The sequence below is a fragment of the Geotrypetes seraphini genome, chromosome 12, assembly GCF_902459505.1.
Source record: "Geotrypetes seraphini chromosome 12, aGeoSer1.1, whole genome shotgun sequence".
Lineage (NCBI taxonomy): Eukaryota > Metazoa > Chordata > Amphibia > Gymnophiona > Dermophiidae > Geotrypetes > Geotrypetes seraphini.
This window is the reverse complement of record NC_047095.1, coordinates 51,541,048-51,565,632: the sequence shown is the minus strand read 5'-3', so window position 1 is coordinate 51,565,632 and position 24,585 is coordinate 51,541,048. Positions and strand designations below refer to the sequence as shown.

Here is a 24,585-nt window from a genome sequence, read left to right as displayed (position 1 = left end):
GGTTTTCTGTCTTAAAAATTAAGCTCAATCAGTACTGCATCTTTAAACCTAACATAGTTAACAGACAAATGAGACCAATATTTTTATGTAAATTAAACATTGTTGTACTATACCATTTCAAAAACGTGGCATCTTATCTAATCTAGCATATGGTTATTAAAAGTTTATGCAAAAGTGGTTGTAAATAACTCCCAAAATAAAACCTATTATTTTCACAGTCTAGCAACAAAGTGTTTGTGTACTGTGAATGAAGAAAATGTTTAAATACATTGATACAAATACATATACTTCCCGTACGTAAGCAGTACTGTGAGAGTACAACACACATTGGTCTGTCTGTGTACAACTTCTTGGTACGCCAGCTTTCACTCTGGTTGATGGAGTTGCAGTTTCAACCCTAACACTTTACTGGGCAGGAAAGCAAAGATACAAATGGAAGAAAAGATAGCTGACACGGCGAAACGGGGAGACATGACATTTTTTTAGATATATCAGTGATAGGAAGAAGTGCAAAAGTGGCATTGTGAGACTCAAAAGTGAAGGGGAGGAATATGTAAGAAGCTGATAAAGAAAAAGCTGAATTGCTTAACCAATATTTCTGTTCTGTGTTCACGACTGAAGATCCGGGAGCGGGACCGCAGAAGACAAATGCAAATAGGGGTGGTGGAGTGGTAGACCCTGATCGATTTTCAGAGGGTTGTGTTCGTGAGGAGCTAGCTAAATTAAAGATAGACAAAGCGATGGTTTACATCCGAGGGTGCTGAATGAACTTAGGGAAGTTCTGGTGACTGACCTTTTCAATTGAGTCTCTAGAGTTGGAAGTGGTACCGGAGGACTGGAGAAGGGCGGATTGGTCCCTCGACACAAAAGTGGAAGTAAGGAAGAAGTAGGGAATTACAGGGCGGTAAGTGTGACTTCTATGGGAAGCAAATTAATGGAAACGCTTTTAAAACAGAGAATGGTGAAGTTTCTGGAATCCGGTGGAAGTGACGTCAGAGGGATAGCCAACACAGTGTGGGCAGCAAGTTTGTGCTGTTGTTCTCGCCTGGGAAATTAAAAAAGAACGGGGGAAGGGAAGGTGCCACTGCCCCGGGCGCAACTTACCCTCGGCTACGCCACTGTTTCTATGAGGAGAATTTAGGAGATTTCTAGATTTTCTTTCCTGTTGCATTTTGAAGCTACGATGCTGATTTCCGATCAGTATCAATGCAAATGCCAGACTATAATGACAAAATGGAATCGTGAAGGTTTCCCGACAGAGGCTGGGGTCTCTTGTGAGCTCCTACCCCATTGCGTTTTTCGTAAAACTCAACTTGTACTTACCAATCCAAAAGGGCTGCATCCCGGCAAATCTCCATAACCACGTCATTTCTCTTTTAGAATGCACACTGGTTAGGTGACCGTTTGGCCTATAACAAAGCAGGATCAAAACAGAAGGTTGTATGACACACTGAAGCTGAAAAAACCAACAGAAGTCGTAGAAAACAGAAAGATCCAATGCAGTATGGCGCACTTTCAGCACTTCAAGGACTTCTAGCACTTTCACTTTATGACGTTTTGGGAGTCAATTTATTTTTTTGTCTTAGTATTTTTTCTAGTTTTATATTTTTCTCCTGGTGTGAATGTTTGCAAGTGATTCAAAGTACACACTTTCTTTTTTGATTATATATAAAACAGGACAATATGATGTATGAGGCAGTTCTTATTTAGACTTATGTCTGGTGCTGGTCACCAATGAGTTACCGCCTGAGCCAACAATCCCTCATGTTTAATCTGAAGGGCTCATACTGATGTCCATCATTTAAAGTTTTTTTTACACCAAACATTTCCCCCAGGAGAACAAGAGTGTTAGCCAATTCTTATTTGGATTATAGCTCAGACATTATTGGTAGCAATAGGGTCCGAAGGGTTCTACTATTTGAGCTGTTCAATTAAAAGAAACATTAGACCTGACAAATCCCCCCCCAAAATTGCCCAATGGGTTGCCAGATATCAATGATTGTATGGCGAAGTTTAGTTTTTCCGGTAACAGCTAATTCAATTCACCTTATGAAGAACACTCAATTTAACCAATAGATATAATTTAAAAGATACCACCCTTCTGCAGTATGATAGAACCATCTGGAGGCCAACGGCCAAAAGGATATCCATTAATTTGGCGTAATCCCTACAACCTTCCAGAGCTGGATGAAGAAATCATACTACTACAATATCAAACGTTATAGCTATCAGACGGTCTACAATCTTCTGTATAAAATCCCACATTTCTACCCAAAATCTTTTAATATTGGAACACTCGTATAACATATGAGGTAAATTATCTACAGTATCTACAGAGCAATGCCGCCAACATCAATTTGAATCGGCTCTTCATTTTCTTCAGGACATTCAGATGGTCTTTATCCATCATAAAAAGTATAGACTGAGATTCCCTACAGGCTAAAGTAGGCCCAATTGATCACACTTCATAAAGAGGCGCAAACTAGTTCAGAGGTGGGAGCACCTAAGTCTGGAGACCAATCCAATGACAAAGTCCATAAAAATAATTTTGTAGCCATATTCATCAGTATTCTTTATATTTTGTGAACTGCATAGAACTTAGCGGTATATGCGGTATAGAAGTGAATTTTTTTAATGTTTTATATAATCTCATAGTTTAGGTAACTGACCTGTACAATCACAATAACTGATCTCTAGAGCTGTTAATCACTAGCTCTTAACTTTGTTAATTCTACTCAATTTGTAGCATCTTTTAATCACTGTAAACCACATAGAACTTCACGGTCCTGCGGTATATAAACTGTTATTATTATTACTAATATTTTAGTCTGTTACATTAACGGGTGCTAGAATATATGTCTGTTTGTCTTTATTTCTGTCTCTCTCTCTGTCCCGCTGTCTTTCTTTCTGTCTGTCTCTCTCCCTGGCCCCCTTTGTCTATCTGTCTTTCTGTGTCTCTCCCTGTCCGTGTCTTTCTTCTTTTCTTTCTGTCTCCCTTCCTCCCGCTGGTGCTAGAATATATGTCTGTCTTTATTTGTTTCTCTCCATACTCCTGTCTTTTTCTTTTTGTCTCTCTTCCTCCCGCTGTCTTTCTTTCTGTCTCTCTCCCTCCCTGGCCCCCTTTGTCTGTCTGTCTTTCTGTCTCTCTCCCTGCCCCTGCCCCTGCAGAGAGAGATTCGTGCACATGTGCACTCCTACCTGCGGTGCCATACAGCGCACGGAAAACGGGAGCACGCAGGTGGGAGTGAGCATGCGTGGCTTAGGGTTTTATTATATTAGATAGCTGTTTATAGAAAAAGGAACCAGTTTTACATCCCACATAAAGTGACTCACTCCAAGGGCTCCTTTTACCAAGCCGCGCTAGGGCCTTAACGCGTGGAATAGTGCGCGCTAAATTGCCGCATGCGCTAGCCATTACTGCCTCCTTTGGAGCAGGCGGTAGATTTCCGGCTAGCGCGCGCTCATCTGGTGCGTGCATTAAAACCGCGAGCGTGGCTTTGTAAAAGGAGCCCCAAGTCTTAGGGCTCCTTTCACAAAGCTGCGATAGTGGTTTTAGCACAACCTAGATGCTAACGCCACCATTGAGCTGCCGTTAGTTTTTGGCGTGTAGCACGGGGTTAGCGCACGCTAAAAACGCTAGCACAGCTTTGTATAAGGAGCCCTTAATATTTGGTTGCTTGGTCGAGATATCGAACTTACTAGTGCTAATACAGTGGGATAATTGAACCCATTGATATGTAAACTACTACTATTATATTTCTAGAGCGCTACCAGACATATGCAGCGCTGTACAGAGGAAGCGGTTGAGGGAGTATTGCAGCAGAACTACCGCTGCTATATTTTTGTACCAGTGAGAAGTGTATTTTCTATGTTTGTATACTCTGGATTGTTTGGTAAGCTGTTATACTAGATAGAAGCTTGCTGTTTCGCCTCTGATGCAGCCCTTGGGAGAAACATGGCCACGTCAGGCACATGTGACATTCAATTTCTTTTTTGCTCCATTTACTTGTTTGATCTGCTCTTTGTTCTGCACCAGTGTCATGAAGGAGACAGTCCCTGCTCGAAAGAACTTACAATCTGAACAGACAAACACACAGGATGCCAGGGTGGAGGGATACAGTTAAGGGGATGGTTAATCTGCTGGCTAGGGTGGTGAGCAGTAAGGTTATTAATTGAAGGCTATATCAAAAAGGTGGGTTTTTAATCTGCTTTTAAACAAGTTGAGGGAAGGGGCTTGACGGACGAACTCAGATAGTTTATTCCAGGCATATGGGGCAGCTAGATGAAAGGAATGAAGTCTGGAATTGGCAGTGGAGGAGAAGGGTACAGATTAAAGCAATTTACCTGAGGAGCGGGGTTCTTGGGGAGGTGTATAAAGAGAGATAAAAGAGGAGAATTACCGAGGGGCTGCAGCAAGAACACACTTGAAGGTTAGCAATAGGAGTTTAAACCGTATGCGGAGGTGGATAGGGAGCCAGTGAAGTGATTTGAGGAGAGGAGTATGGTGAGTGTAGCCAGAGGCCCACCTTCCAACATAAGCATGTCCCCCTCCAAAACCCCTCCAGCCAAGATCTGCATCCCAGAGACTCCTCTCCCAATTCAAGCGGCATTCTCTCCTGAACCCCACCCATCTAAGATCAGTCCTTCTGGAGGCCCTCAAAAGCCTACCTTGCAACTTCCTTGGTGGTCTAGGAGGTAGTTTGTGCAGGAGCAATGCCCAGTCTCTCCTGCCCTTGCATCACTGGATTTCAAAATGGTGACCTCTAGTGGTGGTCTTGTAGTACTACTGATAGGGTCTTCACATTTTATAGAATAGCATGCAGTGCACATATACACATTAAGTATTTACTTGGTTGAACTTTGAATTTTCACAATACGACCTCCCTTTTAAGAAAAATGTTCCAGCATGTGGATAAAAAGTAAGAATTGGGTTTGAATTCATTTCCACCTGCAGAATAATTTTGCAATATTTAATTTCATGGCATAAGAAGCTGTTTTTTCTCTTACATTTGGCTGCAAGCTCGTTCTGCAGCTTCCCAAGTGGCATTTTGAACTGAATTTAGAAGGTAGCAGTGTTTATCTTGAAGGTGCCAGCCGGAAAGGCAATTTCTAGACTTCTTGTCCTAGGGGACAAAAGTAGCTTTAAAACAGATTCTCAACAAAGTGGTTCTTGTCTTTCCCCAAAGACACAGAGGCTCATATTTTATAGACTGTACCCTACCGACGCCTAATTTAGGACTCCTTTTATGAAGGTGCACTAGCGTTTTTAGCGCATGCACCGGATTAGTGCGCGCCGAAAAACTACCGTCTGCTCAAGAGGAGGCAGTAGCGGCTAGTGCGCACGGCATTTTAGCACGCACTATTCCGCGTGTTAAGGCTCTAACGCACCTTCGTAAAAGGAGCCCTTAATTGGTAAAAGCCATTTAAAAACGTTTTAAACATTTTTTTTTTTTTAAATGGTGCCATTGTATCTATGGAGGTGCCTCAGAATGCCTAAGGACGAAGTAGGTGTGGTTAACGCCGGAAAGAACCTTAGGCGTTCTAAGGCACCTCCTTAGATGTGATTCTTAAAGGTCTACATTTCCGCCACCTACCTTCAAGACCCTGGCCTACGTTTCTGGCACCTACCTTTGACAAAAGCTGTGATTCTGTAAACTGCGCCATTGCGTGACTGGCACACGACCTGCCGTTTTTTTTTAGGCGGCTGCTGATAACAGTGCCATTTACAGAATCTGGCCCAAACGGTCTTCAATGTTCAGAGAGCAACAGAAGATTTCAGCCACACACTCAGCCAATCAGGTTTTCAGGATATCCACAATGAATATGCATGAGATAAATTAGCATGCGCTGCCTCCATTGTTGACAAATCTCTCTCATACACCTCCTTTGTGGGCATCCTGGAAACCTAGGTGTGTTGTAAAGAGGATTTCATGATTTTTTTTGTGGGGTGGAGGGTTGGTTCATTTTTATTTGCATCAGAGTTTTTAAATGAATGCAAATCGATGATCAAAGGCTTCAAAAAACCAAAATGTCCACCAAAAAAAGAAAAACTATACCAAAAACAATTGGTGAGAGCTTTAAACTCCCTTTGAAATTACCCCAGCATCAGAGCAATAGTAATAATGTTATTAAAATTATAACATATCTAGGTATAGGTGGGCTACAAATGTAGAACATAAATAAATAAGATTGTATAGAGATTAATTTTTTTATTTTATTTAATATTTATCAATTTTAAACCTACGGTATCAAGAATTAATCTTGTACAGGAAAAAAAAATATTAGCTAAGAACAAATAATACAATCTATATCTAGAAAGAAAATACATAAGCTAATCCATCTGAAGTCCACATAATAATTGAGATCCTTGATTGCCAGCGCGAAGAAAAACAAAAATTTGCAAAAATCTTAGGAAAACTAAGGGCTCCTTTTACAAAGGTGTGCTAGCGGTTTTAGCGTGCGCTTAGTGCACGCTAAAATGCCGGGTGCGCTAGCCGCTACCTTTTAAGCAGGCGGTAATTTTTCGGCTAGCGTGCGCTAATCTTGTGCGTGCACTAAAAACGCTAGTGCACCTTTGTGAAAGGAGCCTTAAGTTTCAACATCTGAGCCAGAATTTAATTTCTAAGAGTTCAAAAACTTCAAACCCCTTCGAGACGCTTTAGTGACAGAAATGCAGTTAAGTGTGAAGGTTTAAAGAATACATATTTCAGGGATTTATATTTAGCTGCACATTTACAAGGGTATCTTAAATTAAAGGTACCCCCTATAAGAAAAACTCCAGGTTTTAACATCAAGAATTGTCGTCTTCGCTTTTGAGCCTCACGTGAAAGATCTGGGAAAATCTGAATTTTTAAACCCCAAAACTCTTTGGGCTCCTTTTACTAAGTTGGCGGTTTTAGTTAGCTAGCTAGACACTTTACTTTTTTGGTGCGTAGCGTGGGGTTAGCGCACGTGGCAATGTAGCGCGCGCTAAAAACGCTAGCGCACCTTAGTTAAAGGGGCCCATTGTGTCTATTTTGGAAGAACATCTAAAGTAGATGGTTAAGCAACTTCTTTATCGGATGCCTCTAATATGGTTGAAATGTCTAATAAATCTACTTTGGGATTTTGATCATTAGTTTGCTGATCTTGTAATTTTTTTGTGGCAAATAATAGACTAAGGAGAAAGGGGGAACTGATGTCTCTGGAATCGACAAAATTTCTAGGAAATACCTTTTTTAAAATTTTCCTCGGTAGGTAATTCAAAAAAGGTAAACTATTATTTCGTGTACAGGCATTAATTTTTAAGTTACTGATACTAAATTGATTTTGTCTGCACAAAGGAAGTGCTTCTCAATCCAGTGGCCCACCCAGTCAGTCAAATTTTCAGGATATCCATTATGAATATACATGAGATAGATTTGCATGCATTGCCTACTTAGTATGCACATTTCTTTCATGCATATTCATTGAGGATATCCTGAAAACCCTACTGGCTTAGTTGAGAAGCACTGCTAGCAGGGATAATTCTATAAAGTAGATGTTAATATTTAAATACTGATATTCAAGTCTCAGCTGAATATCCAGAAATAACGACATCAGGAGTGAGCCAAATGCTCACTGCCGCCAGCTGAATATCAGATCCTATAAATGTATTTTCCATTCGACTCTCATACAGCAGAAATTTCAGCAGAAAGCTTGTTGTGCAAACCCGACCGAACCTTTGACTTGCTTTTCAACTGGCCAGGTTCAGTCCGTACAGATGGATCTCGCTGAGGAAAGTGATGGAAAGTTGAGGCCAGTGAGGGCCAGCTGTCTGCTTCTCTGATGCTGGGCTTTGGAACAAACTGTTTTTCATCTCTCAGCGGTATAATCCCATGGTACTACAGTAACGAACAATGAAGAATAAAGATCATTTTCAAAGTGTGACAAATTGTGGTTTCATTTAATAAGCAGCTCTGTTAAGTATTACACTGATGAAATACCTTTTTTTTTTTTGGCTGGGGAGTGACAAATTCCTTCAGTGTTCAGTGATTCATTTGCACCAGTTCATCGATTAAAAAAAATAAATAAATAAAATACAGGCTACTGGGCTTGATGGACCATTGGTCTGACCCAGTAAGGCTATTCTTATGTACCACAAAGGTAAAATGGCCGATTTCCTATTTATTAAATTAATGGCCATTAATTTCCTATTTATTAAATTAATGGCCATTAGCATGGCTTAAGATTTTGTATGCGAGTCGGATGGGCGGATCCCTGACGAAGCCATAGCGAAACATGTCGAGTCTAGCCGCTCAGTCTGCTAATAAGCACTAAAAAAACTTAAACCACCATTGAGATAAGTAAATTTATATCTAAATCGTGTTAAAAATGACATATTGGTAAAAATTTGTAATGGATTAAAGATTAAAAAGCAATATAACCTAGACCTATGAGGATTTAGCACATAATTCTCTCCGCTAACAGAAATTACATATTGGGCGGTGGAGTGGTGTTTCTGAGGTCTTTAGGTTACGAAAGCATGAAGATTGTATAAAAGTACATAAGAATTGAACTGCAGTAATATTCACTTAGGGCTCCTTTTACGAAGCCGCGTTAGCGGTTTTAGTGCACGCAGCTTTTTAGCGCGCGCTAAACCCGCGCTACACAGCTAGAACTAACGCCAGCTCAATGCCTAAACTGCCAGCCGCGCTAGACGCTAACGCCAGCTCAATGCTGGCGTTAGCGTCTAGCGCGGCTGGCAGTTTAGCACGTGCTATTGTGTGCGTTAAACCGCTAACGCGGCTTCGTAAAAGGAGCCCTTAGAGTGAAGATATATTATTACATTAAAACAAATCAGCATGCGAGCACTTATTGACACCTATTTTGTAGGCAGTAATGGCTCGCGTGATAACTGACGCGTTAGCACGCGCGCTAAAACACATAGCGCATCTTAGTAAAACAGTGGGGAAAGCGTTTTTGATTCTGTGAAAGGTGTTTGTGTGTTAATTGCGCCTGCAAGCCAGGCTAGTGTACCACAAGCGCTAAGAACGCGTGCTGACCACAGCAACCGAATAGTGACTTATTAGCACTTAGATACCACTCGATAGAAATGACTTACGTTCCACACATGCTTGCCATGTTCACTCTTCACTGAAGATGGGGGAATCTAAGTGTTTAAACAACACACAGTATCATTGTCAAGTCTTTGTATAAATAATTATGGCAGCATAACTCGTGTTAGTATCTCAACATGTCCAAAGATCTTTAATAAGAACTCTATTGTATAAGCACTTTGCTAAGTAAAAGCCGCCTTGCCAAATCCTTAAGAAGATGTAGAAGGGACCCATAAATCTCCCTAGTGTCCAAGCATATGCACAACCTCCACTGGAGCCCATTATTTAGCTTGTCAGGGCAACGAAATATGCACTATGGAACCTTGCCAGGTATTGAATACAGTTCGTATTGAACATAGCCACTTGTAATTCCCATATAAGGAATACATATAACACAAAAGGGGGCAGGATTTAAAATACTAAACATCAATTAAGGCTGTCACACACTGAAAATACTGTAAATAAGGTCTTGAAAGGGTGGGTTTCGTACTTTGGAAAAATACCAGTGTCATTAGCAGTATGCGAAATAAACCAGAGTCAGGATCTCCCCTGCCTCGCCCCATCTCAATTATACGCCCTGATTTTTCGTGCATCCCAAAAACGACATAGCAGAATGAGAAGGTATAGAGAAAGGCAATGAAAATAATGAAGGAGATAGGATGGTTTCCCCATGAGGGGAAAGGCTAGGGATCTTCTACATATGACGTTTGAAAAATCAGCGTGGAATAAAAATGCGGTTAGCGCTATTCTATAAACTGTTCCTAAAGTTAGGCGCAGTTTATAGAATACGTGTAGTGGATGGCCCTGTGACTAAAATTTAGGCGTGGCCTACACAGATCGCTGGTGATCTAGGGTTATGGAGGGCTAAATCATCCTACCATTCTGTTGTCTGCGATGCTTTGTAGCTGTTTTCGAGTAGTTCTCGGGGCAATTATTGCTTCGGGATGGTGGAAGACGTGATCGGCGTGGGGAACATCACCACGGGGAGGTGAGATGTGGTGATGCTTCTACTTGGCCACTTCTTTCTGATATGTCCTTGGTTCCGCTCGCTTTTAAGTACGTTGAGTTACATGCACCTGTCCAGGAACAAAGGGAGAATGTCAAATTCTTAGTTTGTGAGGAACGACTTCCGTCAAAAACAACCTACATATTTTCTTCAGAGACAGGTTTTCTTGTATCAAAATATACTAGCTTGAATCTTTAGAGAATTTTTTTATCGCAACAATAATTTAAGATTGGTGAACTTCCCTAGGGTTAGAAATTTTGGAGATTTCGGAGGAGGTGATACCTTCATTGACACAAGTTTACTATCTCCCTAATAATCCGCAGAAACAGCGGCAAGAAATTGCTCAGGAATCTTTGAATGTCTCCACATTATTGGAGCTATCCGATAAGGAAAGGATGACACCTGCAACTTTGTTATTAACGGTGGCTTTGACTCCGGATAAAAACTGGTTATTGAGACTTTTCTTTAAAAACAAGCAGAAGCAATTTTTAGGTATGAGAATACAAATGTACCCAGACGGCCAGAGAAACCCAGAGGCGTCGTAGAGAAGTTTTACCTGGCAAATGTATTGTGTATTATTCTTCACAAAAATACGTTTTCTTTGAACCTTTCCAGCTGACAACGTTCCTGTCATTATCACAACTGGAAAAGGATAAGAGCTAAGCCCTAGATAAAAGTAGAAAATGATGGGACATTCCCGAGTTCAGTTAAATTAGTCTTGTTATTCTTCTTATATATATTACCTATTAAAATCTCACTTTTTATTACATTTTGGATCCGATAAATGGAGGACTTGAGTTGAAATTTAAGCATATTGTTTTAGTACTTTGTTAAATGTTGCACTTTCTTTGTAACAAGTTCTTGGCCTAAATTTTGCTTTCTGAACAAGTTTATACTTGATATTTAAATGTAAAATTAAAAAAAAGAAAAAAAAAGAAAGTGCTTGTACTTCATAACAAAGTGAGCAGCTCAATGACAACTGTGGCAGGGAAACCCCTGTCAAGTCCACAAACTCTGCTGCTAACTCTTGTTCAGCTAGACCAGTCCCTATGCCTAGAGAGAGGAATAGGGTGGTAAAGCCTAGCAGGCAGGTTTCTGGCCCTTCAGAAGGACCACAGATAAGGACCAGTGCAGCAGCAAAGCCATGCTCCACAAAGGGACCCTATTATTCCTTCCCTAAGGCTACTGATAAAGCTGTCTATAATTCCCCAGTAGTAGAAGAGCGTAACCAAGGGGTTAATGAAAGGGGAGATGCCAGTAGAGCTGTGCTGCACTGGCATGTGCAGCAGCCCTGAGAAAATAGATCCCTTTCAACTGAGAGTTGGGGGAGGGACTTCTCAGGCACAGAGGCAGAGGAACAGCACAAGCTGGGTGGAACAGGCTGGAGAACCTCAGGCACCAAGTCCTACTCCTCGCAGGAGGAACCCAGACAAAGGAGATACCAGGTTTCTGGAGAAAAGTTTTCCTGGAGAGGAGAGAGTTGGCAGAGGAATGATAGTAAAGCTGGCAGAAGTAAAGTGATTCACCCACAGGTAGAGGGGGGTTGGGAAGTGGTGAAAAGTATCCCATGGAAATAGAACAGCCAGTTTATGAAGTGAATGAGGAAGAATCTGATATGGAATGTGATTTTGAACCAGAACAAGTTATGCCAGGTGAAAAGATGTTTGAATGAACCAGTAAAAGTTAGAAATATATATGAATTGGTCCTGTTAAATAAGGGAAATATTTTTCTCCTTAGAAGAAAGGTTTGAATCAGAAGTGTGTCAAGCTTTGGGGGAGAGGAGTGTGAAATCCCAGCACAGCTGAAGCAGGAAGCTGTGTGGAAAAAGCTGAGTCTTTTGAGGGTGTTTTAAAACCTCTCAAACAGTGTGCAATCCTCACTCAGCAGGATAAACCATTCAAAACAGAACAGACCAACTTGTGACGTTCTTCAATTTTCTTTATTCAAAAACTTTTCTTTTTTCTTATCATTCTTGCTCCAATGCTCAAATGCCCGAAGGGACCCGTTTCGCCAAACTGGCTTTATCAAGGGTTCCAGCAAGGAGCACTGTACAATACAATAAATTAAATTAAAGAATTAATATACATATTATCTAAAATGTATATAACATCCTGAAAAACTGCATTTTAACTAATAAAATTTATATTGAATGTGCAAAAATGCAAATCCCATATAAATATTTAAATTAATCTATTACTTATCATTCAAATTCATTTATCATTCACAAATCAATACATGCCTTCATGATTACCTCAATGAATATTCAATAAATACCTCCCTGAACACAAACAATGATAAAAAGATAATAGAAACCAACATATTTGATGCATCCATATTCATATATTATACAACTCATTTGTGACATATAAAAAAATTAATTAAATAATCAAATAATTATTTCATATACATCACTAAAAACAAATCATATGTACAAATACAAACTTTAATAAATGATAATCAACCCATAGAAATTTCTATTTGCATTTTTGCACATTCAATATAAATTTTATTAGTTAAAATGCAGTTTTTCAGGATGTTATATACATTTTAGATAATATGTATATTAATTCTTTAATTTAATTTATTGTATTGTACAGTGCTCCTTGCTGGAACCCTTGATAAAGCCAGTTTGGCGAAACGGGTCCCGTCGGGCATTTGAGCATTGGAGCAAGAATGATAAGAAAAAAGAAAAGTTTTTGAATAAAGAAAATTGAAGAACGTCACAAGTTGGTCTGTTCTGTTTTGAATGGTTTATCCTGCTGAGTGAGGATTGCACACTGTTTGAGTTGTTCATTTTACCTCACTTCCTATCTTCAAGAACCTCTCCTGTGGTGTTTTAAAACCTCCCAAGTTTGACCAAACCTTGAGTAATAAACATCTGGGAACCAAGGGAGGGAACAGGGTAATTTTGATCTTATTAAGGGTGGTTAGTGTTCCCCACATACCTGCTCCAGCTAAGGAGAGGCAGGGCAGTTGTGTGATACTCAATTGGAAAATAACATAACATAATATAATATAAAATCGAATTTCTAGACCACATAACAATGGTGTTCAATACGGTTTACAAAAATTAAATAATAACAAAGGAAGGAGGCAATGAAGGGTCTAATCAACAAAATATTTTGAAAACAGATAAGTTTTCAGTTGTTTTCTGAAATGTACATAAGAACGAGATGAAAACCAGTGCTGTAGTGTATCTAAGGAAGCATTGGGGGGGGGGGGGGGGGGTGAACATGCAGTCAGGAGCATTACCTGGGACTGCCTAGGGGCAGAAAGCAGTGGACTCAGGTCCCGGTTAAAGAAGGGGATGGCGCTCCTCTTGTATGAGGAAAGACTAAAAAGGTTAGAGCTTCTTATCTTAGAAAAGAGATGGTTTAGTGGAGATATGACTGAAGTCTACAAAATCCTAAGTGGTGTAGAACAAATGAATCAAATTTTTACACCATCAAAAATTGCAAAGACTATAGGACATGATGAAGTTACAGGGAAATACTTTTAAAACCAAAAGGAGGAAATATTTTTTCATTCAAGAATACTTAAGCTCTAGAGTGGTTAACATAGCTGGTTTTAAAAATGGTTTGGACAAGTTCCTGGAGGAACGGTCTATAATCTGCTATTGAAATAGACATGGGGGAAGCCACTCCTTGCCCTGGATCAGTAGCATGGAATCTTGCCACTATTTGGGATTCCGGAATCTTGATACTCTTTGGGGGGTTCCACAATGTTGCTACTCTTTGGGTTTCTGCCAGGTACTTGTGACCTGGATTAGCCACTGTGGAAACAGGATAGATGGACCAGTGGTCTGACCTAGTATGGCTGTTCTTATGTAAGTGGTATACATTCAGGTACAGTGGGAATTTTTCAGGTCCTGGAGAGATTACATTTAGAAAAAGAAGAGTTACAGAGAGGTTTGAACCTCTGTCCCTTGGTTTACAATTCATTGCACTAGCTACTAGGTCACTCCTGTGCTCTGCAGGGATTTCTATGTGGCTTTTTTTTTTTTTTTAAATGATGCTAGACATGCATTTATGTCCCTGGTTTTTGTTATTCAAAAGTTGTATGCTTCATTTTGGGAAATGGTTATTCTTTTGGATGTTTTCAGTGCAGAACATCCATCTCACAGCCCTAATCAAACAGTATATCTAGAATTTTTCCTCTTTGATTATGACTATGAAATACTTTATTGGGGACTTAGACTTTTTTTTTTAAAATGCCCCAAACAATACTAAGACCTCATGCTGCAATAAAGTTAGAGACGCTCATTTTCCCTATTGGATTTCCACCTCGGTTGGTGTCACATAGTAACATAGTAGATGAAGGCAGATAAAGACCCAAATGGTCCATCTAGTTTGCCCAACCTGATTCAATTTAAATTTTTTAAAAATTATTTTCTTCTTAGCTATTTCTGGGCAAGAATCAAAAAGCTCTACCTGGTACTGTGCTTGGGTTCCAACTGCTGAAGTCTCCGTCAAAGCTCACTCCTGCCCATCTATACCCTTCCAGCCATTGAAGCCCTCTCCAGCCCATCCTCAACTGGCCTTAGTTCTTCAAAATTTACTATTATTTTCTGATTCTAGATCCTTTGGCCCCGATTCTCCAAAGTGCATCCCGATTTTAGGCGTCCTACAGCTGTCTAATCAGCCAATCGGGATGCACGTTTTTTTAAAAAAAAATGCTCCCCAGGCAAGCCTGAAGGCGCCTCCAGGAGCCTAGGGAGACCCGCAAGATGCCTAAGCTCGTCTAAGGGCCTTAGGCTGAACCTAGGCGGCCCTACGCGTCTCCCTAGTAGAGGAGAAGCTTAAAATGTAGGCCAGCAAAATGCTGGCCTACATTGTAAGTAGACGCGGCCGCTATACTTATCGCGGCATGGGATCTCTCTGCCGCTATAAGTATAGCGGGCCGCGGCCCCCTGACCAGGAGGGTGCCCAAACCCTCTGCCCGAAGACGCACCCCCCCGACACTACCGACCGCCCTCCCGACACTACCGACCGCCCCCCCCCGACATTACTGATCTCCCCCCCCGACAATATCGATAGCTGGCAGGAGGGTGCCCAATCCCCCCTGCCCGAAGACGCCCCCCCCGACACTATCGACCGCCCCCCCGACACTACCGACCGCCCCCCCCCGACATTACCGATCTCCCCCCCCGACAATATCTTTCGCTGGCAGGAGGGTGTCCAATCCCTCCTGCCCGAAGACGCACCCCCCCCGGTGCTAACAACCCCCAAACCTGTTCTTAGATGGGTCTTGTACATCTTGAGCCGGCAGGCACGCCTCGTCGAAATGAAGCGGGCCCGCCCCTTCCCGGCCCATCCCGCCGAAGCCCAAGGCCTGATTGGTCCAGGCTCTAGAAGCCTGAACCAATCAGGCCTTAGGCATAGCGGGTCCGTCCATCCCCACTAAGTCTAAGGTCTGATTGGCCAATCAGGCCTTAGATTAAGTCTAAGGTCTGTTTGGCCAATCAGGCCTTAGATTAAGTGGGGATGGGCGGACCCGCTATGCCTAAGGCCTGATTGGTCCAGGCTTCTAGAGCCTGGGCCAATCAGGCCTTAGGCTTTGGCGGGATGGGCCGGGAAGGGGCGGGCCCGCTTCATTTCGTCGAGGCGTGCCTGCCAGCTCAAGACGTGCAAGACCCATCTAAGAACAGGTTTGGTGGAGTGGAGGTTTGGGGGGGGTGCGTCTTCGGGCAGGAGGGATTGGACACCCTCCTGCCAGCGAAAGATATTGTCGGGGGGGGGGGGAGATCGGTAATGTCGGGGGGGGGGCGGTCGGTAGTGTCGGGAGGGCGGTCGGTAGTGTGTGTGGGGGGGTGCGTCTTCGGGCAGAGGGCTTGGGCACCCTCCTGGTCAGGGGGCCGCGGCCCGCTATACTTATAGCGGCAGAGAGATCCCTTGCGATAAGTGTAGCGGGCCGTGTCTAATCTAACCCGTTTCTCTAACCCGCGTCTGTAACATAGACGCCGGTTACAGAATCGGGGTTTAGTTTAGGCCGATTCTGAATAGGACGCCTCTCCCGGGCGTCCTATTCAGAATCAGGGCCTAGGTGTCTTGCGGGCCTCACCTTCAATATAGGCGGCCTGTCTGGGGAGCATTTTTTTAAAAAACGTGCATCCCGATTGGCTGATTAGACAGCTGTAGGACGCCTACAGCTGCCTAAAATCGGGACGCACTTTTAGAGAATCAGGCCCTTTGTGTTCATCCCACTCTTCTTTGAACTCCGCCACCATTTTCCTCTCTACCACCTCTCTCGGGAACGCATTCCAGGCATCCACCACTCTCTCCGTAAAGTAAAATTTCCTAACATTGCTCTTGAATCTACCACCCCTCAACCTCAAATTATGTCCTCTGGTTTTACCATTTTCCTTTCCCTGGAAAAGATTTTGTTCAACGTTAATACCTTTCAAGTATTTGAACATATGTATCATATCTCCTCTGTCCCTCCTTTCTTCTAGGGTATACATATTCAGGGCTTCCAGTCTCTCCTCATACGTCTTCTGGCACAAACCTCCTATCGTTTTCATCGCCCTCCTCTAGAATAATTCAAGTCTTCTTACGTCCTTCGCCAGATACGGTCTCCAAAATTGAACACAATACTCCAAGTGGAGCCTCACCAATGACCTGTATAGGGGTATCAACACTTTCTTCCTTCTACTGGCTACGCCTCTCTTTATAAAGCCCAACATCCTTTTGACAGCATCCACCGCCTTGTCACACTGTTTTTTTGCCTTAAGATCTTTGGACACTCTCACCCCAAGGTCCCTCTTCCCTTCCAGCATATACGGTTCCTTCTGATTATTAATCCTCAAATGCATTCCTTTAACTTTTGCAGATCCTTTTTCATATTTTCCACTCCCTCTTCGGTGTCTACTCTGTTACAAATCTTGGTATCATCCGCAAAAAGGCAAACTTTTCCTTCTAACCCTTTAGCAATGTCACTAACAAACATATTGAACAGGATCAGCCCCAGCACCGAACCCTAAGGGACTCCACTACTCAGCTTTCCTTCCTCTGAGCGCCTTCCATTAACCACCACCCTCTGGCATCTATCCGACAGCCAGTTACTAATCCACTTCACCACTTTGGGTCCTAACATCAGCCCTTCAAGTTTGTTCAAGAGCCTCCTATGAGGAACCGAATCAAAGGCTTTGCTAAAATCTAAGTAAATTACATCTAGCATGTCCTCGATCCAGTTCTCTGGTCACCCAATCAAAAAATTCAATCAGGTTCATTTGGCATGATTTACCTTTAGAAAAGCCATGTAGCCTTGGATCCTGTAACCTATTAGATTCTAGGAAGTTCACTATCCTTTCTTTCAGCAACACTTCCATTATTTTTTCAACAACCGAAGTGAGACTTACCAGCCTGTAGTTTCCTGGTTCATCTCTGTGACCAATTTTGTGACTAGGGACCACATCCGCTCTCCTCCAATTCCCAGAAACCACTCCCGTTTCTAGAGATTTGTTGAATGTCTTTAATAGGACATAGAAACATAGAAGATGACGGCAGAAAAGGGCTACAGCTCATCAAGTCTGCCCACTCTGCCTCTGCTTACCCACCCCCTGTCTATGCCCTAATGACCCAATTTTCTTATCTTGACCCTCGTAGGGATCCCACATGGGTATCCCATTTATTCTTAAAGTCTGGCACGCTGTCTGCCTCGATCACCTGCACTGGAAGCTTGTTCCAATGATCAACCACTCTCTCTGTGAAGAAATACTTTCTGGTGTCGCCATGAAATTTTCCGCCCCTGAGTTTGAGCGGGTGCCCTCTTGTGGCCGAGGGTCCCTTGAGAAAGAAAATATCATCTTCCACTTCGACAAGTCTCGTGAGGTACTTAAATGTTTCGATCATGTCTTCCCTCTCCCTACGTTCCTCGAGAGTGTAGAGCTGCAATTTGTTCAGTCTCCCTTCATACGAGAGACCCTTGAGCCCTGAGATCATCCTGGTGGCCGTCCGCTGAACCGATTCAATTCTGCGCACATCTTTACTGTAATGTGGCCTCCAGAATTGCACACAGGACCTGCAAGAACCTCTCTGAGCTCCCTCAGTATCCTGGGATAGATCCCGTCCTTGAAAGTTTCTTACGGGAGATTCATTGTCATGTTCTTCCGTTGACTTTTTTTTATGTTCACATTCAATGGAGGGATCCCAAATATCAAAAGATTTGCATTTTCTAGATCTACTGTTGTGCCCCTAGTCTGAGATGAGATCTTGGTTTTCATCTGTCTATGAATAAGAAAATTGAGTTCTCTTCTTTATAATGGCTCTGCGTTGTTTCTTTGCCTTTACTGCTCATAGTTCTTTCTCCAGTATTTTGCTCCTGCATTTCCCTCTAAGTTTTTATTAACTTGGTTTTCTTGTATAGTTGGTGTTATCGGTTCATTTCCCAGTTTCTAACTAGCACCTTTTTAGATTATTTTCTGCATTGTCAATATGTTGTTTCTGGATGACTTTTGATCTTAAGCGCTTCAGGGGTGGCCATTCAGCTTTGCTTCCTTTTCCTTTCTTTTCGGTGGGCTTGCTTTTTTGTTCCTTCCAGATGTGGGAAGCTCAAGAACCACACTGGAAAAAGAGAAACCGGGGAGTAAAGAAGGAAGGCAGTAAGGCTGTGACACATCTGGCCAGAGGGTGTCACTCTTGACTCACAGTTAGGTCCGCTCAAGATCTTGACTACGGCTTCATTGTCAATTCTCAAATGTCCCTTTACAGGCAGATATTGGATAGAATCAATTCCTAGCAGCAAATCATTTCTAACTTTCAAACCCCACTTGTACTGTGTGTGACAGACTAAACTCCTTTAACACTCCTGCGGCAGTTCTCTGGTGTGAGCTGTCTGCCGAGCAGATGGAGCTGGCTTACAGGAAGACATCCCAGACCGACAGCTTTTTTTGCTCCCTCTACAACAGCATTCAAAAATGGAGGTGTTCAAAATAACTCGGCTCAGAATCTGGCATGCAGTAGAAGACAGGAGAGGAATGAGATACCCTTCTGAGTCTTCCTTTTTTTGTGACGAGTTGTTTGCCAGGACATGCTTTTATTTCTTTTTTTAAATGTTAGACCAGACTCCTGGGTTATTTCATTCTCCTTCACTTCTATCTCTGCCACTTATTGGGATTGTTCGTATTATTGAACTAGAGCAGAGCTGGAGAAATAACATTTAGAGTAGTATAAGTATTTTCCTGTCTCGTAAAGAGACAGACAGACAGACAGAAATACCTACCTGCATTATAGCAGTTGGCATCCTCCGAAATTGAAATAGTCCCTTCCAGTAAGTCAGCTCCTTTGGATCAGACGGATATGTTCCACCACTAGAGACTTTAAGATGCAAGCCAAGGTATTATCCCAACGATTTAGGGACAGGGGCTACCCTGAGAGGTCCATAAAAAGGACATATAAACGTGCCCATTATGCCAATCCGATTTTGCTTCTCCAACCTCAGACCAAAACAGGAACCAACCAGGCTCAATCTATGGCCAGCATTATTCAAGAGCATTGGCATGTTATTTCTGCCCATGAACCTTTTAAGGAAAAACCTTGCATGGCTTACAGTCGCCCGAAGAACCTTGCCAATTTTTGGAACACCAAATGGCCTACTACATATGAGGGAGACATGGGAGAACACAAGCCTTGCGGTTCATGTATCATGTGCAGGAATTCGCTGCATTTGTCCATCTGGAATCACCTTCAGATCCACCAATTATTTGTTTTTGAGACATCATACAAACTGTTCTGCTCAGTGGGTTATTTATGTTATAACGTGCTCCTGTGGCTTGTTGTACGTGGGCCGGGCAATCAGACAAATCAAGACTGAACAATCAAGACTAAACGTGGGCCGGGCAATCAGACTGGGGAAGCATAGGAGCAGGATTCATAAGGGGAATCTAACTGTTCCCCTAGTAGCCCACTGTCAGGAGCATTCTCATGATTTTTTTTATCTCACCTAGTTTGTGATTGAACAGATACCCCATAATTTGGGGAGTGATAAACTAGCTCGTATTCAATTTGATTTTTCATTTGAATTCTGTTTAGCCTGCGGGTTTAAACGAGTTTATTGAATGGAACGCTATTATATAATGTGCTTGTTTTGTTTTTCCCGCTTTCAGGCTGTTTTGGGCCAGGTCATGTTTTTTGTCAGCTGATGTCTCCTTTTCTCTGTTAAAGCTTCGTGCTCTACGTTCTGGTAGCCCCTCCTACAAGCCTCCATTTCATTCCGAGCTGCTGTTCTCATTTGGCGGCTTCCTGATGTGCTGTGGGATCAGCGTAGGTTCCTGAAGAAAGGGTGTTTTTAGCCCCGAAACTAGCTTGGTCGAACCTGCTACGAGGACTTTGAACCTTATGAACTGCCTCGGTTATCTCTCACGCTGGACTGCTCTGATTCCACATTCCCAGCTAAGCGTTTGTTTATTTTTTTTAAGGAGGAGGCACATGCTTGTTATGAGCTCCACATTCTTTAAATGACTGTGGTCAACTTCTTACTAGTATTGTGTAATATTATTTGTATTTCTTTAGTGCACATTCACTGCATGCACTGTTAGCACACATAGACATATCCTATGATGGTGTGCGGGTTTTGGCAAGGCTAATGTCTTGCTACCTGAACCTTCTATCAAACGCTGGAATGGTGTTTACCGCTCCTTATGCTTGTTTAGTCACACTGAGGATCGTCTTCACATTTATAAATTTAATTATATTTGTGTTTTGGGGTTCACAGTCTTGTAAGGACAATTGAGTATTTGTGGAGTCTTGGCATTTTGGCTGCTTTTTCAGAATCTTACTTACTGCCCCACATTTAGTACTTCATAATAACTACTCTCCATTTACGGTCCTCTTGCCTCAACCATAGAAATATATATTTTCCATTACTTATACTATATACTGTAGTTAATAGTCTTCAAGAAGAGCCTTAAAGAAGGAAAAAGCTGCTATAGTCTGTACGAGCTGGTTCCACCACACGGTGCCAGGAACGGGCACTGAGGGTAGAGACGGTCCTGGCTCAGGAAAAACATAAAAGTTCTTGCCCCACTGCTTGGTGGATTTAAGGTACGTTATAGCAACAGTTTGCCTAAGTTATGAGGAGAAGAATTTTGTGTTTCCACATTCATGATATCTAAATGAGGCTATAAAGTGGTAGTGTACGCTCTCAGAGACAGAACTAGGGATTATGGCACCCAGGGCACACAGCACCAAATGTTACCTTGCAATAAGGGTCATGTATCTTTCCTTTTCTTAGATTTCCTTACACATCCAGGGTGGGTGATGGGAGGGAAATGTATTTTGAGGATTTAAATGACTTAATTATAATATTGTAATCACATCATATGTCTTATTGTATTAATGATTGGGAGGAGGATGGGAGAGAATGATTGTTTTATGTATTACTTGTGTAGTTAATAGTGCGTTTTATGCAGTATTTTATGTTCAATTAATTGTATTGCACTGTCAAAGTTTGAAAATCAATAAAGATTAAAAAAACAAAAAACAAAAAAAACCACAAATGTGCCCTCAGCATGGGGCAAAGGCAGGCTGATGCTGCAGTACTGTACACTTCTCCCTCCGCATTCGCGGTGATAGGGGATTAACAGACCTGCGAATAACTTTTTCATATGTTATTCGCGTTTTTTCTATTAAAAACCATCGTGAATATGGTGAAAACGCGAATCACACGGGGGCAGACCTGGCCCGTTCCTGAAGGAGAGGCAAAACATGGTGAAGAAAGTGCTGGGAATCAGCAATTTTCTCTGTGCACGCTGGGAATCAGTGCTTGGAAAAACGCGCCAAAATTTGTATCTGCACTCATGGATGACGTAATTTGGGGGCAGGAGCCAGCAAGCTAAAAACTTCGAATAATTGAAATCGCGAGTATATAAACTGCAAATATGGAGGAAGAAGTGTTGTACCAATTGTGTTTCTTTTGCCTCAGCAGGGTTGTCCCGAGGGCTGTGTGAGCAGTAGAGTCATACAGCCGCTCTTGTCTCAGTATGTCAGCTTGGTTAATGTTTATGTAATACCCGCTTTTTAAAAATTCTATGTACTCCTCTTAGAAATTCGATAAGCGGATTAACACATTTTAAATAAACTTCGAAACTTGGAAGCGAGATGGGGGAAGCAAAAATTGCTTCTCATCTATTGTCTCCCTTGTGATTGCATGGAATGGTGGGCAGGGTGGGAGTACTAGGGGACGTGTCACACAGGGTGCACATCTGGCTCCAAACACTTCTGCCTCCAAGACCCCTTTCCCCCAAATATGGTACCTTGGGCAACATCCTGGTCATCCCTCCCTATTTCTGACCTAGAATTCTTTTGAATGACGACAGAAAAGAGCTGTAGGTGAGGAAAAAGAATAAAACTCTTACTGCTTGGCTAGTCTGAAGTCTTCCTTTTTAATTGGTTTGGAGAGGTGATACCTCTAAACCAGAAAATCACTTATTTTAATTTCAACTGAGCCCTCTTGTAAGCAATAAATGAGTAAGCCAAGGCTTCCCAAGCCTGTTCTGTAGACTCAGAACCAGTCAGGCTTTTCAAGATATGCATACTGAATATACATGAGAAAAACCGGCATATATTATAGACCCTAAATATGGAATTTATTTCACATGTATTTATTGTAGATATCCTGAAAATCTAGTTGGTTGTGGGATCCCTAGATCAGGACTAGTACAGCTTTGATTGCAGAAGAGGAATTAGGAAGAGACTCTTAACAGTGAGAGACAAGAAGTGTATTGAGGAAAGATAAATCTCTCAGCTGACTGACAGTAATATTGAAGGCTGGAGCACATTTTTGCCAGAAATTATTGATCTAGAGCAGAATTGGAGAAATTACATTAGGAGCACCTCAAAGTTTCCTCACCCCCCCCCCCTTACATACGAGGGGCTGCTGAAAAGTTATCAGCCCAACCATGAAGAGAATGATATGGAGCCATGAAACGTACATGTTATTCCAAACTTTTCTTGGCAGATGAAATTTAATGTGGACAAATGCAAAGTGATGCATAATGGGAAGAATAACCCAAATCATAAACCAGATGCTAGGGTCAACCTTGGGGGTTAGTGCCCAAGAAAAAGATCTGGGTGTCATTGTAGACAATATGCTGAAATCTTCCACCCAATGTGTGATGGCTGCCAAACAAGATGCTAGGAATTATTAAAAAAAAAAAAAAAGGATGGTTAACAATACTAAGAATGTTATAATGCTTTTGTATCGCTCCATGGTGTGACCTCACCTTGAGTATTGCATTCAATTCTGGTCGCCTTATGCAAAAAAAGATACAGCGGAACTAGAAAAGGTTCAAAGAAGTGACCAAGATAATAAAGGGGATGGAACTCCTCTCATATGAGGAAAGACTGAAGAGGTTAGGGCTCTTCAGCTTAGTAAAGAAACGGCTGAGGGGAGATATGATTGAAGTCTACAAAATCCTGAGTGGTGTAGAATGGGTACATGTGGATCGATTTTTTAGTCCTTCAAAAATTACAAAGACTATGGGACATTCGATGAAGACAGATTGTTCACCCTCTCCAAAGTAGGGAGAACGAGAGGGCACTCTCTAAAATTGAAAGGGGATAGATTCCGTACAAACGTAAGGAAGTTCAAAAATTACAAAGACTATGGGACATTCGATGAAGACAGATTGTTCACCCTCTCCAAAGTAGGGAGAACGAGAGGGCACTCTCTAAAATTGAAAGGGGATAGATTCCGTACAAACGTAAGGAAGTTCAAAAATTACAAAGACTATGGGACATTCGATGAAGACAGATTGTTCACCCTCTCCAAAGTAGGGAGAACGAGAGGGCACTCTCTAAAATTGAAAGGGGATAGATTCCGTACAAACGTAAGGAAGTTCAAAAATTACAAAGACTATGGGACATTCGATGAAGACAGATTGTTCACCCTCTCCAAAGTAGGGAGAACGAGAGGGCACTCTCTAAAATTGAAAGGGGATAGATTCCGTACAAACGTAAGGAAGTTCAAAAATTACAAAGACTATGGGACATTCGATGAAGACAGATTGTTCACCCTCTCCAAGGTAGGGAGAACGAGAAGGCACTCTAAAATTGAAAGGGGATAGATTCTGTACAAACGTAAGGAAGTTCTTCTTCACCCAGAGACTGGTAGAAAACTGGAAAGCTCTTCCGGAGTCGGTTATAGGGGAAAACACCCTCCAGGGATTCAAGACAAAGTTGGACAAGTTCCCACTAAACTGGAACGTACGCAGGTGAGGCTGGACTCATTTAGAGCACTGGTCTTTGACCTGGGGGCTGCCGCGTGAGCGGACTCCTGGGCACGATGGACCACTGGTCTGACCCAGCAGCAGCAATTCTTATGTTCTTAAGGAAATACTTTTATAACCAATAGAAGGAAATATTTTTTCACTCACAGAATAGTTAAACTCTGAAATGCGTTGCCAGAGGTTATGGTAAGAGCGGTTAATGTAGCTGGTTTTAAGAAAGGTTTGGACAATTTCTTGGAGGAAAAGTCCATATTCTGTTATTGAGACAGACATGGTG

The 24,585-nt window shown here is 42.1% G+C and overlaps 1 protein-coding gene across 5 annotated transcripts in view; it reads right to left on the bottom strand.

Moving 5' to 3' along the window:
* Nucleotides 1-6,272: 6,272 nt before the first annotated feature.
* The window catches only part of LOC117346421 (FRAS1-related extracellular matrix protein 1-like), a 225,785-nt gene continuing 207,472 nt past the window's right edge, over nt 6,273-24,585 (bottom strand). For 4 of the 5 annotated variants that reach the window (XR_004536585.1, XR_004536584.1, XR_004536582.1 and 1 more), the window contains 3 exons: nt 9,956-10,153; nt 9,083-9,130; nt 6,273-7,862 (listed from right to left, as the gene is read on the bottom strand). Coding sequence is in view for 1 of the 5 variants with exons in the window: in XM_033915953.1 (XP_033771844.1) it covers nt 9,105-9,130 (26 nt within the window). In the remaining 4 variants the exon portion in view is untranslated. The remainder of the gene's footprint in view (nt 7,863-9,082; nt 9,131-9,955; nt 10,154-24,585) is intronic. The other variant, XM_033915953.1, reaches the window with a different exon arrangement.